The following is a 12150-nucleotide window of genomic DNA, read 5'->3' as shown; positions in this document are numbered from 1 at the left end:
ATTTCATTAGATCTACAATCCAGAACTAAATATTTTCTGTTTATATATTCATACAATAACGTTTTGGCTTTTGAAAATGACTCAAATGATAAATCAACCAAGTAGATTCTGGCGATCAGCTAACGATTATGAGTCTTGCTTCCAAAAGTTCAAAGTTGTTGTTCAATTAGGCTACATTAGGGATTTGTGTCAGTTGGCTAAATTTGACAACTGTGTATTTGAATAGAACTAAATCTAATGTAAACATGGCACAACTAGTTATTTATGGTTATCGATAATAAAAAAAAAAACCAAAGGAAAAAAAACATAAAATTAAAAACTATCCAGAATAATTATTGAATTTACAGTCACAGCAACAAATAGTTGTAAGTAGTTTTTTAATTTTAAAAAACGACATTATACGAATATAATTATAAAGTAACCTTAGTTAAAGGGGACATTATGCAAAACTCACTTTTTCATTGCTTTAGTATGTGTATTTGTGTATCCGGAGTGCCTCCTCACCTCTTACTGTGCGTTCACACCAAAAGCTTCCAAAGCGTCGAAAACGCTCCTCGAGGGTGGGCGTCAGACAAGACAGCTTCCAAAACGGCAAATATTTTCAGCCGCTTTGGTCGCTCGTCACGTGACTGACGTCAAAGTTCGATCGCGCTGGTCATTGGGAGCCGAAATACAAAAAAAAGAAAAAAAAGGCAGCCGATGGACATCTCTATTCTGACAGGTTGATAGCTAATTACCCTAAAGTTAACCAGGGCTCAACTTCTCGTTTGGTGGCGCTTTGGACGCTTTGAAGCGCGGCGACGCCTGTTGACGCTTTGGACGCTCAGTGTCGCCGGGCTCTCATTGAAAATGAATTGACTTCCGGCGTTTTAACACTTTGGAAGCTATGGGTGTGAACGCACAGTTAAACGTAAGTTTTGACAACTACGTCGACATTTTGTAAACTGCCATAGTCAGAAAATGTGCCGTTTTAATTTCACCCAGTTTATTACATCACAAGCCGGGTGATTTGAATATTCCAGCCCCGCCCCGATGGTTACCATGGTTACCTCAGCTACCAGAGCGAAGATTCTAAACCGACCGTTTAGAGCAGGGCTGTGAAACTGGTGTGTAGAGAACCCAGCTGTGCTCAATCTTTTGGTTTTTCTGACCCAAGCATGATACTAACTTTACTTTTAGACATCAAGGTACCCTGTCAAGAAGCAGAAATGAGCAGAATATGTCCCCTTTAATATTTATGTTATTTACAGATCCGTGTGTGTGTAGTCTGTAGAATGGAACCACTGCTGCTGCTGCTGCTGCTAGGCAGCGGCGTACGTACGCCTTCGTTTGCGTCACCGACGTCACTTCCGCTCCCCCTCACTAGACCCCGGATGAAGCTGCCATTGGGGCAAGGGAGCAGGGCCGCCGAGGCTGGTCGGATTTTAATTTAACGGAGAGGGGGGGTCGGAGCGGATTGAAGCCCCGGTGGATTAATGAGGACAGCGACGACCAGACACCTGTCCGCTCCGAGCTCCGAGCACCGACGCCGGCCAGAGGCGAAGGCTGCTGCCGCTGCTGCTGCTACCGTTGCTGCTGCTGCTGCTACTGCTGCTGCTAACTGTGTTTAACTGTTAGCCACACACACACACACACACACACACACACACACACACACACACACACACACACACACACACACACACACACACACACACACACACACACACACACACACACACACACACACACACACACACACGTCGGACACACTTGAACGTCTTGTCAGGGCTTAACACACACAACACCTGGTGGATGAATGATGTCTGCCGCCAGTATCGACCCTCAGGTAAGCTACGCGAGGACTCAGCTCTCTATTTATCTATCCATCTATCTATTATTATTATTATGGATGTGTGCGCGCGGCGTGCAGCCCCCACTGTCAGCTAGTTAGTTAGCCAGCTGAGAGGGCAGGTTAGATGGAAAACTGGTAAATAACGCAGGCCTGGACCAACCACAGCGTCCAGTGGACATCTGACTGCTGTAACACAACATAACACAACATAGCACAACACTACACACTGCTCCACTCTGATGGCTTCTCCTGTGTCAGGCTAGTGTGTTTTTTTAGAGGAAGGGTCTCAATGCATCTGTGGAAAACATGTGTGACCCATGCAATGTTTCTCCTTCCTTTCTCATGCACCCCTCCTCCTTTCAACGTGACCTCCAAGACATCGAAGGGACAAGATGCAAGCAAAGGTAAGAGATGAATAATAACAGCCAGGTGTTTCTCCTCTGGATACAGATGTTTTTCTGTTTTTCACGCACCAGATCCTGTGTTGTAGAGTGTCTACCTGCCTGCAGCTGCTAGAAGAAGTTTCAGACTAGAATAATAACACAACACAGCATGTGGGGATGTTTTCTGTGCTGATGCCACAAAGGTGTCAAAGAAACATAAATATCCTCGTTATGAGCATTGATAGATAGATAGAGACAGATAAATACTTGTAAATTTAGTTTCTCAGCTGCACAATCAATCATCAACAAACCAATCAATATACATAGTGCATAGAAACAGAGTAAAATAATAATTAGCGATACATATTCTTCATTGGAGAACCTGCTACAGCTCTTGACTCTGTGTCTTCTGACTCTTCATCTAATCCCAGTTTGACTTGATGGTGTTGAGATCTGGTCTCTGTGCTGCAGGAGATAGTTATTGATGATTGTTTGGGGTCGATATCTTACTACACAGTGATCATATCCCTCTAAACCAAAACTAAATCCTTTGCACTTCTGTATTGTGACATCAACAAAGAAAGACGTCAAACGACATCGTCATGTACATGTTGTGTGTGTGTGTGTGAACCATGTTTATGCAGTTATGAATCATACATCATCGTTGGTGGTGACGGCGGCGGCGGCGGCTTATCGTTTGAAAACACCTTTCACATTTTAAAAAGGTCAACGCTTGTACAGGTGACATTAATCCAGCCGACCACCACTCTGCGTTAGAGAGGATTATCTGTGTGAAATCTCCTCACTGTCACCGAACATCGTGCTCCTCGACCACCGATGGATGTCTTGTGTATATACGTATATATATGTATATTTTAATTCCCTGCTGACTGTAGCTGTGGTGGTGGAGGAGCTGCACAGTTTCTCTTCATACTGGTGCAGAACACATGTGTTATTTTGTGAAGTTTGCACCGTGAAACCTTAAAGTGCAACATGGTGATTTTACACTTTATAAAATCAATTGCAATAACACGAAGAACAAGATCACTTTACAAAGTCAGATTACGGCAAATGATCAGAAAAATACAGGCCAAATAAGACAAAAACACACCGAGGAAGACAGAAGAATGAGGTCATATCATGAGAAATCCTGACTGTCGTACGACGGACATGGACTGTAGATGGAGAGTGGAGCCTTTTATTTAAAGTCCCCCTAAAGAGACATTTTAAAATTTGTAAAAAATACTCTATGACTTTAATTTGATTAAAATTGCTTTCCTACATAAAAGTTGTTTTAAAAAAAACTCTCAAAGAGGCTAAAAACACGTCTACTATTTCTCCCTCATTGAAAAATCCAGGTTCTATGAATATTCAAGTAGATGTGAAGTGTAACCATCACAGTGAACAACAAATGAGATGCAAAAAGATTGGTTGCTAGGGTTTCTGAAAAACTGAATCCAACTTTTTCAGACTCTGGCTTTGAAACTGCATTTTCAAATCTAAAATGCTCAGTTGTGGCTGCATTAGTGACTTCGCTGCTGAAATGTCTTGTAGCAGAACCCAGGAAAAAGAGGAGAATGTGGCACACTCTGTAGCCTTGGATGAAAAAATATATTTATTCAAGGTTAAAAAACCAACGTTTCGACCAACATAGAGGTCTTTACCCTGACACAAACGCGCTCCATAACCCGTAATCTTTTGTTTATGACGGTTAAGACTACACAAACACACGCCGTAACATCGTATATGTTATATAACGTTATCCACCGCTCCATTTATTGATTTTTCGCCGGCTTCTTTGTAAATAAATGCACATAGAGGAGAGGAGCGTAACCAAAACAGTGCAAAAACGACCGGACTTGTATAGTTGCCCTTTAAAAAACACTTTGCATCATACAGTTGTTTGGATCTTAGTCAGTTAGTTACCTTTATTTAAACTAAGAAAGGATCAGAGAAAACAATTACAAACGGAGGACAGGGAATTAGTAATTAGTGATTTGAAGTGATTGAATGGGACAAGTGAGTTTAACTTGAGAGTTAGCTGTAGATTCCAGATGTGTGGGGCATAAGCTGAGAAGCAAACCTCCCTAGCTCAGTCTGAATTTTGGGAATATTCAATTGCAACCAGTTACTAGAGCGGGTGTTGTAAGTGACTGTGGACTGAACAAGTTATGAAGAGATGGGAAGTTTGCCAATGAGGGCTTTATAGATGAATAAAAACATGTGGGAGTCACGTCTTTGAGCTAGGGAGGTCCACTCCACCCTACAAAGCCATACAGACTACAGTGATGGGTGGAGTAGGTGGCACCAGTGATAAATCTAAATGCAGAATGGTAAATTCTGGATCTAAACTCTGATGTGATGAGCTTTGACACTGATTTTCATTGCAGCCTTTCCAGTCTCGGTGCAGAATGGCTCGCTCCACCAGAAGGATACGGTGCACGACAACGACTTTGAGCCTTATCTCACCGGCCAGTCCAATCAGGTGAGGAGAACATCTCTGAATATGAACCGTTTCTGTTTGTCCGTCTCTGCCCTGATGAATGGCCGTCATTTTACTTTTTCATTGGGTGGGTGAGTAATATTTTACTCAACACTCATGTTTTTGTTGTTCAGTAAAAGAATTGATTGTTCATACAGGAATTAAACCTCTACTCACAAATAAATGTGTTGAAATGTCATGTTTTTTAATTGTATTTTCATGGATGTCTGCTTATGACAAAACAAAATACTTACATTTATGTTTGGATATGATACAGCTTGTTTCAATTACCCCCAATTTCCAGTTAATTCCCATAATTCCTATGGAAAGTTTCCAATTTGGAATATTTCCAAAATTCCCCATCTTAACCCTCCTGCTGTCCTGGGTCAAGGAAGGAAGGAAGGAAGGAAGGACAGACAAAGGGAAAGAAGGAAGGAAGGAAGGATAAAGGGATAGAAGGAAGGACGAAGGGAAAGAAAGAAGGAAGGGAAAAAGGAAGGAAGCTGGAGGGAACAGATTGGGTCAAAAAAGAAGGACGAAGGGAAGGAAGGGAGGGAAGCAAAAAGGATTGTGGAAAGAAGGAAGGGAAAAGGGAAGGAAAGAAAGATGGAGGGAGGGAACAGACCAGGTCAACTGGATCAAAAGAGGAAGGAAGAAGAAGTAAGGACGAAGGGAAGGAAGGAAGGAAGGAAGGAAGGGAAAAAGGATTGTGGAAAGAAGGAAGGGAGAAAGGAAGGAAAGAAGGAAGGATGGAGGAAGTGAACAGATTGGGTCAATTTGACCTAGAAGGAAAATATTTTTTTACCAGAAACTTACTGGAAATCTTCTGCCCCTCTGCAGCTCTATGAATAAATGATCCTTATCCCCCTTTTCTTTCCTCTCTCTCTCTGCAGAACAACAGCTATCAGTCCATGACGGACCCGTACCTGTCCAGCTACTACGCCCCCTCCATTGGATTCCCGTATCCGCTCAGCGAGGCGCCATGGTCCACGGGCGGCGACCCCCCGATCCCCTACCTGACGCCGTACGCGCCGCTCAGCAACGGCGACCACCACTTCATGCACGACACGGTGTTCGGGCAGCCGGGCGGCCTGAGCAGCAGCATCTACCCGCACCGCTTCAACTTCTTCCCGGAGAACCCGGCGTTCTCGGCCTGGGGCGCCAGCGGCTCGCAGGGCCAGCAGACTCAGAGCTCGGCGGCGGCGTACGGCGGCGGCAGCTACAGCTACCCGCCGAGCTCGCTGGGCGGCACCCTGGTCCCCGACGGCCAAACGGGTTTCCATAGCGACACCCTGAGCAAAGCGCCCGGCATCAACAGCCTGGAGCAGGGCATGCTGGGGCTGAAGATCGGCGGCGACGTGGTGACGGGAAGCGGCTCCGGCGTGAAGAGCGCGGGCTCCGTGATCGGCGGCGGCGGCGGCGGCGTTGCTGCCGCGGGCAACGGCGGCGGCACACCGATCGGGATGCCGCCTCCGAAGCCGGCGTCGTGGGCGGCGATCGCGAGTAAACCCGCCAAGCTGCAGCAGCAGAAGGCCAAGAACAAGCCGGGGGCGCCCATGCTGCCTCCGCCGCCCATCAAACACAACATGGACATCGACACGTGGGACAACAAAGGCCCCAACGCCGCCGCCGGTGCTAAGATGGCGCCGACTCTGCCGCCGCCGCCGCATCACCACCACCACCATCATCACCATCACCACCAGCCGCCGCCGCCGCAGCAGCTCCACTCCCACTCCCACTCCCACTCGCACTCGAGCCTCCTGCCGCCGCTGCAACAGTCGCTGCAGTCGGCGCAGTCGCTGGTGCAGCAGATGACCATGCAGGGGCCGCCGCCGCCGTTGCCGGGGCCGCCGTCGGGGCCGTTGCCGCCGTCCTACCAGAACCACAGCTCCGCTCCGACGCCACAAACCCGCTGGGTGGCGCCGCGCAGCCGCAACCTGTGCTACGGCGGCGGGAGCTTGGACAGCAGCGGCTCCTCTAACGGCGGCGGCGTTGGCGGCGGCGTTGGTAACGGAGCGTGCGGCGGCGGCGGCGGTCTCGCTCCGGACCCGGGCATGGACTCGCACCCCGTGCTGGAGAAGCTGCGAGCGGCGCACAGCTACAACCCGAAGGAGTTCGACTGGAGCGTGAAGAACGGGCGCGTGTTCATCATCAAGAGCTACTCGGAGGACGACATCCACCGCTCCATCAAGTACTCGATCTGGTGCAGCACGGAGCACGGCAACAAGCGCCTCGACTCCGCCTTCAGGGCCATGAACGCCAAGGGCCCCGTGTACCTGCTGTTCAGCGTCAACGGCAGCGGCCACTTCTGCGGCGTGGCGGAGATGCGCTCGCCCGTGGACTACGGCACCAGCGCCGGCGTTTGGGCGCAAGACAAGTGGAAGGGGAAGTTCGACGTGAACTGGCTGTTCGTCAAGGACGTGCCCAACAGCCAGCTGCGCCACATCCGCCTGGAGAACAACGACAACAAGCCGGTGACCAACTCGCGCGACACCCAAGAGGTTCCTCTGGAGAAGGCGAAGCAGGTGCTGAAGATCATCGCCCAGTACAAACACACGACCTCCATCTTCGACGACTTCTCCCACTACGAGAAGAAGCAGGAGGAGGAGGAGGTGGTGAAAAAGGTAGTTAACGACTTCAAGACGTAGACATGGCGGTTTTAAATATGAGAATTTAAAGGTATAATGTGTAGGGAATTCCCCCCATCTAGCGGTGCGGTTGCATATCGGAACGTATTCTTGATGTTGCATTCACGTGAGATCGGGCAGAGGTCAGACAGACAACAGACGCTGCATGTAACAGGATGAACAAGCGTCTATGTAAACAAGTGGTCCGCCAGCACGAGGCAAAACAATACAGGCGTGACAATATCGAGTAAAATGACATCCGGTTGGTTTGCCGACGGCCGTCTGCCTGACTGCACCTGAATGCAACACCAGTGCCTCCGTCCTTCCTCATACTACACAGTGGTGACAGTTTTAACAGGCCGAGCCCACAGCTCCGCTGAGTTTCCGTGGTTACCTACGGTCACGCTGCCACTGAACGTAAAAAATGGCGATGCAACATGGCCGCCTCGGTTCGGTGCGTCGCCCACTTATGTATTTGTAACGACTTGTAACAACTCATTCTAAGGTACGAGGAAGCTTTCATTTGTATGCGGCTGTGATTCGACTTCAGTGAAATACGTATTCATGAAAGCAATGTTTGTATATAATATAAGTTACATACTGGGGATTTAAGGTGAAAAAAAAAATCATAGTTAAGCTAAAACTCTTTAACATTTGATCAATCAATCATGTGCTTTTGTTTGATTTTTTAATAATCAATCAATACAATCACATACGTCAATGTTTCGGTGCAGCACTGTTGTTTTTAAATGTGCATGAAAATGAGTTGATGAGAGATGGACTTTTGACCTCCTCAACACCTTACTAGCATATACTTCTTCTTCATCTTCTGATGTCATTCTGTGTTTTATACATATGACATTTAATTTAATCTGCTGAAACGCTGCTATCAATCAATCAATCAATCAATCAATCAATCAATCAATCAATCAATCAATCAATCAATCAATCAAATAGACAAAAACAAAACATTCTGCTTCTCCTCCACCACCGTTAACATTCATACAGTCCTTTATTTATTTTATAAGCTGGTTTTTATTCTTTGGACGTATTGCTCATTTGAAATGAGAGGTGGAGTTTACTGATGTGATGTCATTTGTTTTGTTTGACTTTTCACTAAAAACTGTGTATATTCTATATTTTCAGGGCTACGAGCCCACAACGATACCGAGCCGGTCCAGGATTGATCAGGTACGTCCTGATGTCTTCTCTCTTTAATAATAATAATAATAATAATAATGACGCATGTGAATATATAAAATCATGATATTGATATTTAATGCAACTGTTTTGAATTACACCAGTAGTGCATCTGTAAAACGCTGCATTCAGATGATCATGATGTAAATTCACCAAATGTCAGTCAGTGATCAGTCCCTGCTTTGATGTAGAGCTGCAACAACTAATCGATTAATCGTTTAAATAATTGACAGATTAATCGATAATGAAAATCATTGTTAGTTGCACACTGCAAAAACTCAAAATCTTTCCAAGAATATTTGTCTTATTTCTTGTCAAAATGTCTAATTTCTAGTCAAAACTAATCTCTTTCCACTTAAAACAAGACTCATCACCTAAAAAAATGTACTTGTTTTTAGATAATTTTCACTTGTTTCAAACTAATTTTCACTTGAAATACTGTAAGTAGAAAAATCTGCCAGTGAAAGGAAGTTTTTTGTGCTTGTAGGAAGAAAAACTTGCTCCACTATCAGATTGTTTTACTTATTTCAAGTGAAAATATGCTTGATATAAGTAAAAAATGTCTAAAAACAAGCTACTTTTTTGTGTGATGAGTCTTATTTTAGGTATAATGAGATTTGTCTGGACTAGAAATAACATTTTGACTAGAAACTAGACAAATATTCTTGGTAAGATTTTGAGTTTTTGCAGTGCAGTATACCTACTTTGATGTCTCGATCGATACACCTGATGACTTATTGGTTTTTCCTCCCTCTTCCTTTCCAGGATCGTCAGAAGTAAACGGAAGACGACGGCTCCTGAAACAAGCTGGACGATGACGGACGGACGGTCGGTCGTGCTCGGACGTGACGGACAGACGTACTGAAATTTAGAATTAAAAAAGGAAAACACACGGACATAAAGAAATTGAAAACTAAATATTTTTTTCTATTTAATTTCGTCGACTTTGGCCCATGTCAAACTTTTTGAGCCACATCAGCTCCTGGTTCCCAGTCTTTAAGATGAGTGCAGGGATGAAGCTAGTTCCATCTGTTGAATCGCTTCAATAATCTATATTTTTCTTGTTTTTTCTTGTATTTTTTAGCCTTATAAATCTCTATCGCTACCCCCAGAACTTGCATTCTTAACTAAATATAAATATCTGCACGTCTGTTTTGAAAAATCTCTTGACAACAACATGCTGCTGATATTCAGTGACTGTTCACTTTGTGGTTTGTGTGTTGGAGAAATGTTAAGTGCTTGTATTGGTTAAATCTTAACGAGTGAACAAAACTTTATTGACAAATGTCTGCTATCTGTGTGTGGCCAGTTGTATTTTATATTATCAGAAGATGAAGAAAAACAACAACTTCTATATGATTTCCCCCCTTTTTTTTTCATGTGAGGGGTGTGTGTTACTTTGGTGGAGGAATGTGTACACTGAAAGTTTCTGTATGCATAGACATAATCGTGCAAGGTTGTGACATTTTAGAAAGCATCAATGTTAGAAGAATATTTTGAATAATAATAATGATAATAATAATGTGTCACCTGGCTTAAAAACTGATTTAAAAATTAACATTGAGGTGGAGAAAAGTTGGAGTTTTTCTTTCTCTCCAGAGCGGAGCCTTAACATTTCTTTTCAGCAGTAGTGTAATTAATGTATGACTGTTTTTGTTTTTATGTTTTTGCTTAATTAATAATGTTTTTGTTTTTCCCAGTACTGTACCTCAAAAATTGTCAGCCAGAGATTCAGGGAAAAGATGTCTTAGAGAACAAATGCTCTTAAAGGTGGTCCCTCTCTTTCTTATTTAAAGGATGGAAATATAAATATACTGTATGAGTTCAGGTTTTTATCAACACAAGTGGTTATTTTTCTTTTGCTTTCTTGTCTTTTTTCCCCCGTTAACAGTGGTTTTTATTTCTCCTCCTTGTTTGTTCAGCCGAAATTCTGAAGGAAATGTAGCATGTACTGCTTTTAAAACTCAAAGCCAGGCCTGTCACATTGTTTTTTTTGTTTTGTTTTTAGTTTCTTGTTCTTTCCTAACATCATTATAATCTCGACATTTTCATCATTTTCATCATTTTCATCATTGCTATAACCGATTCACTTCATCCTCAGACAATGTAAGCTTTAATGTACCGGCATCTCTAACTAAAGATTGCCTCAAAATGTTTAACTGTAGCATTATACTTAACTGATTTATTGTCAAGTGTATGAACACCCAGAGACTAGCCTATATGGTATATGTTTGTGACTCTTTTTTTTTCTTTTTCTTTTTTTTAATTGCTTGCTGTATTGTGTGTATGTGTGAGCGTGCGTGCGTGTGTGTGTGTATGCTGGAGTGAAAGAAAAGAGAGGGAGTATGACTGAGGAGCAATCAGAGTTATATAACGGTATTGGATTATAGAAAGTTTATGCAAAAACAACAAAAAAGACAAAAACAAAGAAAAAAAAAAGTTTTAAGTCACCCCTGAATTAAATATCCATTGTATCAGAGGTCACTATCACATTCTTAGATTTGCTCATGTTCATTATTAAAGATATACTTATCTGTTGTTGGTCTTCATCATTATTATTATTACAAGTAGGATTCTGTGATTGCACGTTTTTCAAAGCGGGGTTTGAAATCCTGTGCTTAATTAGTTGACTATATCTTTTTGCTCTCTGAATGACACTTATTTGGATCTTAAAAAGCGTTTTTCCTGAAAAGTTTACATTTTTGTGGCGAGTTTGCTATATTAAATTGTTGTACAAAATATTAATAAATAAAAAATAATCATATTTTATATTATATAACTTTGGTAATAGATCAAAACCATCCTCGTCGACATGATATACATTTTTAGTAAACACTGCTTTGCGTGGGACTATTTTCAGTGGCGGAATAACACATTTAATACTAGTGAGTTATGTGTGTCTAGTCTACTTGATAGATATTGGCTCCATCTTGTTTTAACTTGTTTTAAATTGAACGTCCAAGGACACGATGACGCTCTCTGGTCTGCAGTCGACTGGAGGAGAAACACTGACTGCTGCACTGTGTGTGGAAGTGTTTTCAGTTTTATTATTACAGTGTGTTTCATGAATAATTGAGTAGCTACAACATCATCATGTGCAGCTGTAGACGACGAAGAGACAAACCTCAGCCCTCTACACCGACACACGGGGTCGTAACCTGAGCAGACTGTGTGTGGTTCGGCTGCACCGTCATGTTTGTGTTGTGTTTATATCTAAAGGTGAACGAGGGGCAGTGAACGCATCATCCAGCCAAGTGTGAAGTTGTGGCTCATTGATGAGTTTCCTACACAACAAGAAGACAATACAACGCCATGACAGCAAGAAAAACAAACTATTACTAAACTTATTTATTTAATTCCCTTTGTGTGGCAGCGTTTAAACACATTTCATACAAAAAAAAAGCAAGGAACAGTGAAGGAATAAAGATACAAGTGGATTTAGTACAATACGTTTCCTCAAGTTCTTAATTAACTATTGATTTAAACTTCACTGTTTGATTAATGATGATTAGTTTTCACTTCTCATAAGTGTGTAGTCACAGGTTAACATGGACTATAACAATATAGAAAAAGTTCAACCTTGATCCAGTTTGTTCCTTTATGTGAATTTTCAACAGTAAATGA

General features: G+C 43.1%; 1 protein-coding gene across 1 annotated transcript; it reads left to right on the top strand.

Moving 5' to 3' along the window:
* Positions 1–1374: 1374 nt before the first annotated feature.
* On the top strand, positions 1375–11030 carry LOC310988631 (YTH domain-containing family protein 1-like). Its single transcript, XM_083975305.1, has 6 exons — positions 1375–1828; positions 2211–2238; positions 4608–4702; positions 5593–7323; positions 8473–8517; positions 9292–11030. Exons 1-6 carry the CDS (start codon positions 1799–1801, stop codon positions 9304–9306), a joined length of 1944 nt encoding a protein of 647 aa, XP_083831431.1. The 5' UTR covers positions 1375–1798; the 3' UTR covers positions 9307–11030.
* Positions 11031–12150: the final 1120 nt, after the last annotated feature.

This window comes from Trachurus trachurus (assembly GCF_905171665.1).
Source record: "Trachurus trachurus genome assembly, chromosome: 7".
NCBI classification, from domain to species: domain Eukaryota; kingdom Metazoa; phylum Chordata; class Actinopteri; order Carangiformes; family Carangidae; genus Trachurus; species Trachurus trachurus.
Note: the sequence above shows the minus strand (reverse complement) of the source record. Positions and strands in the feature narration are given on the sequence as shown.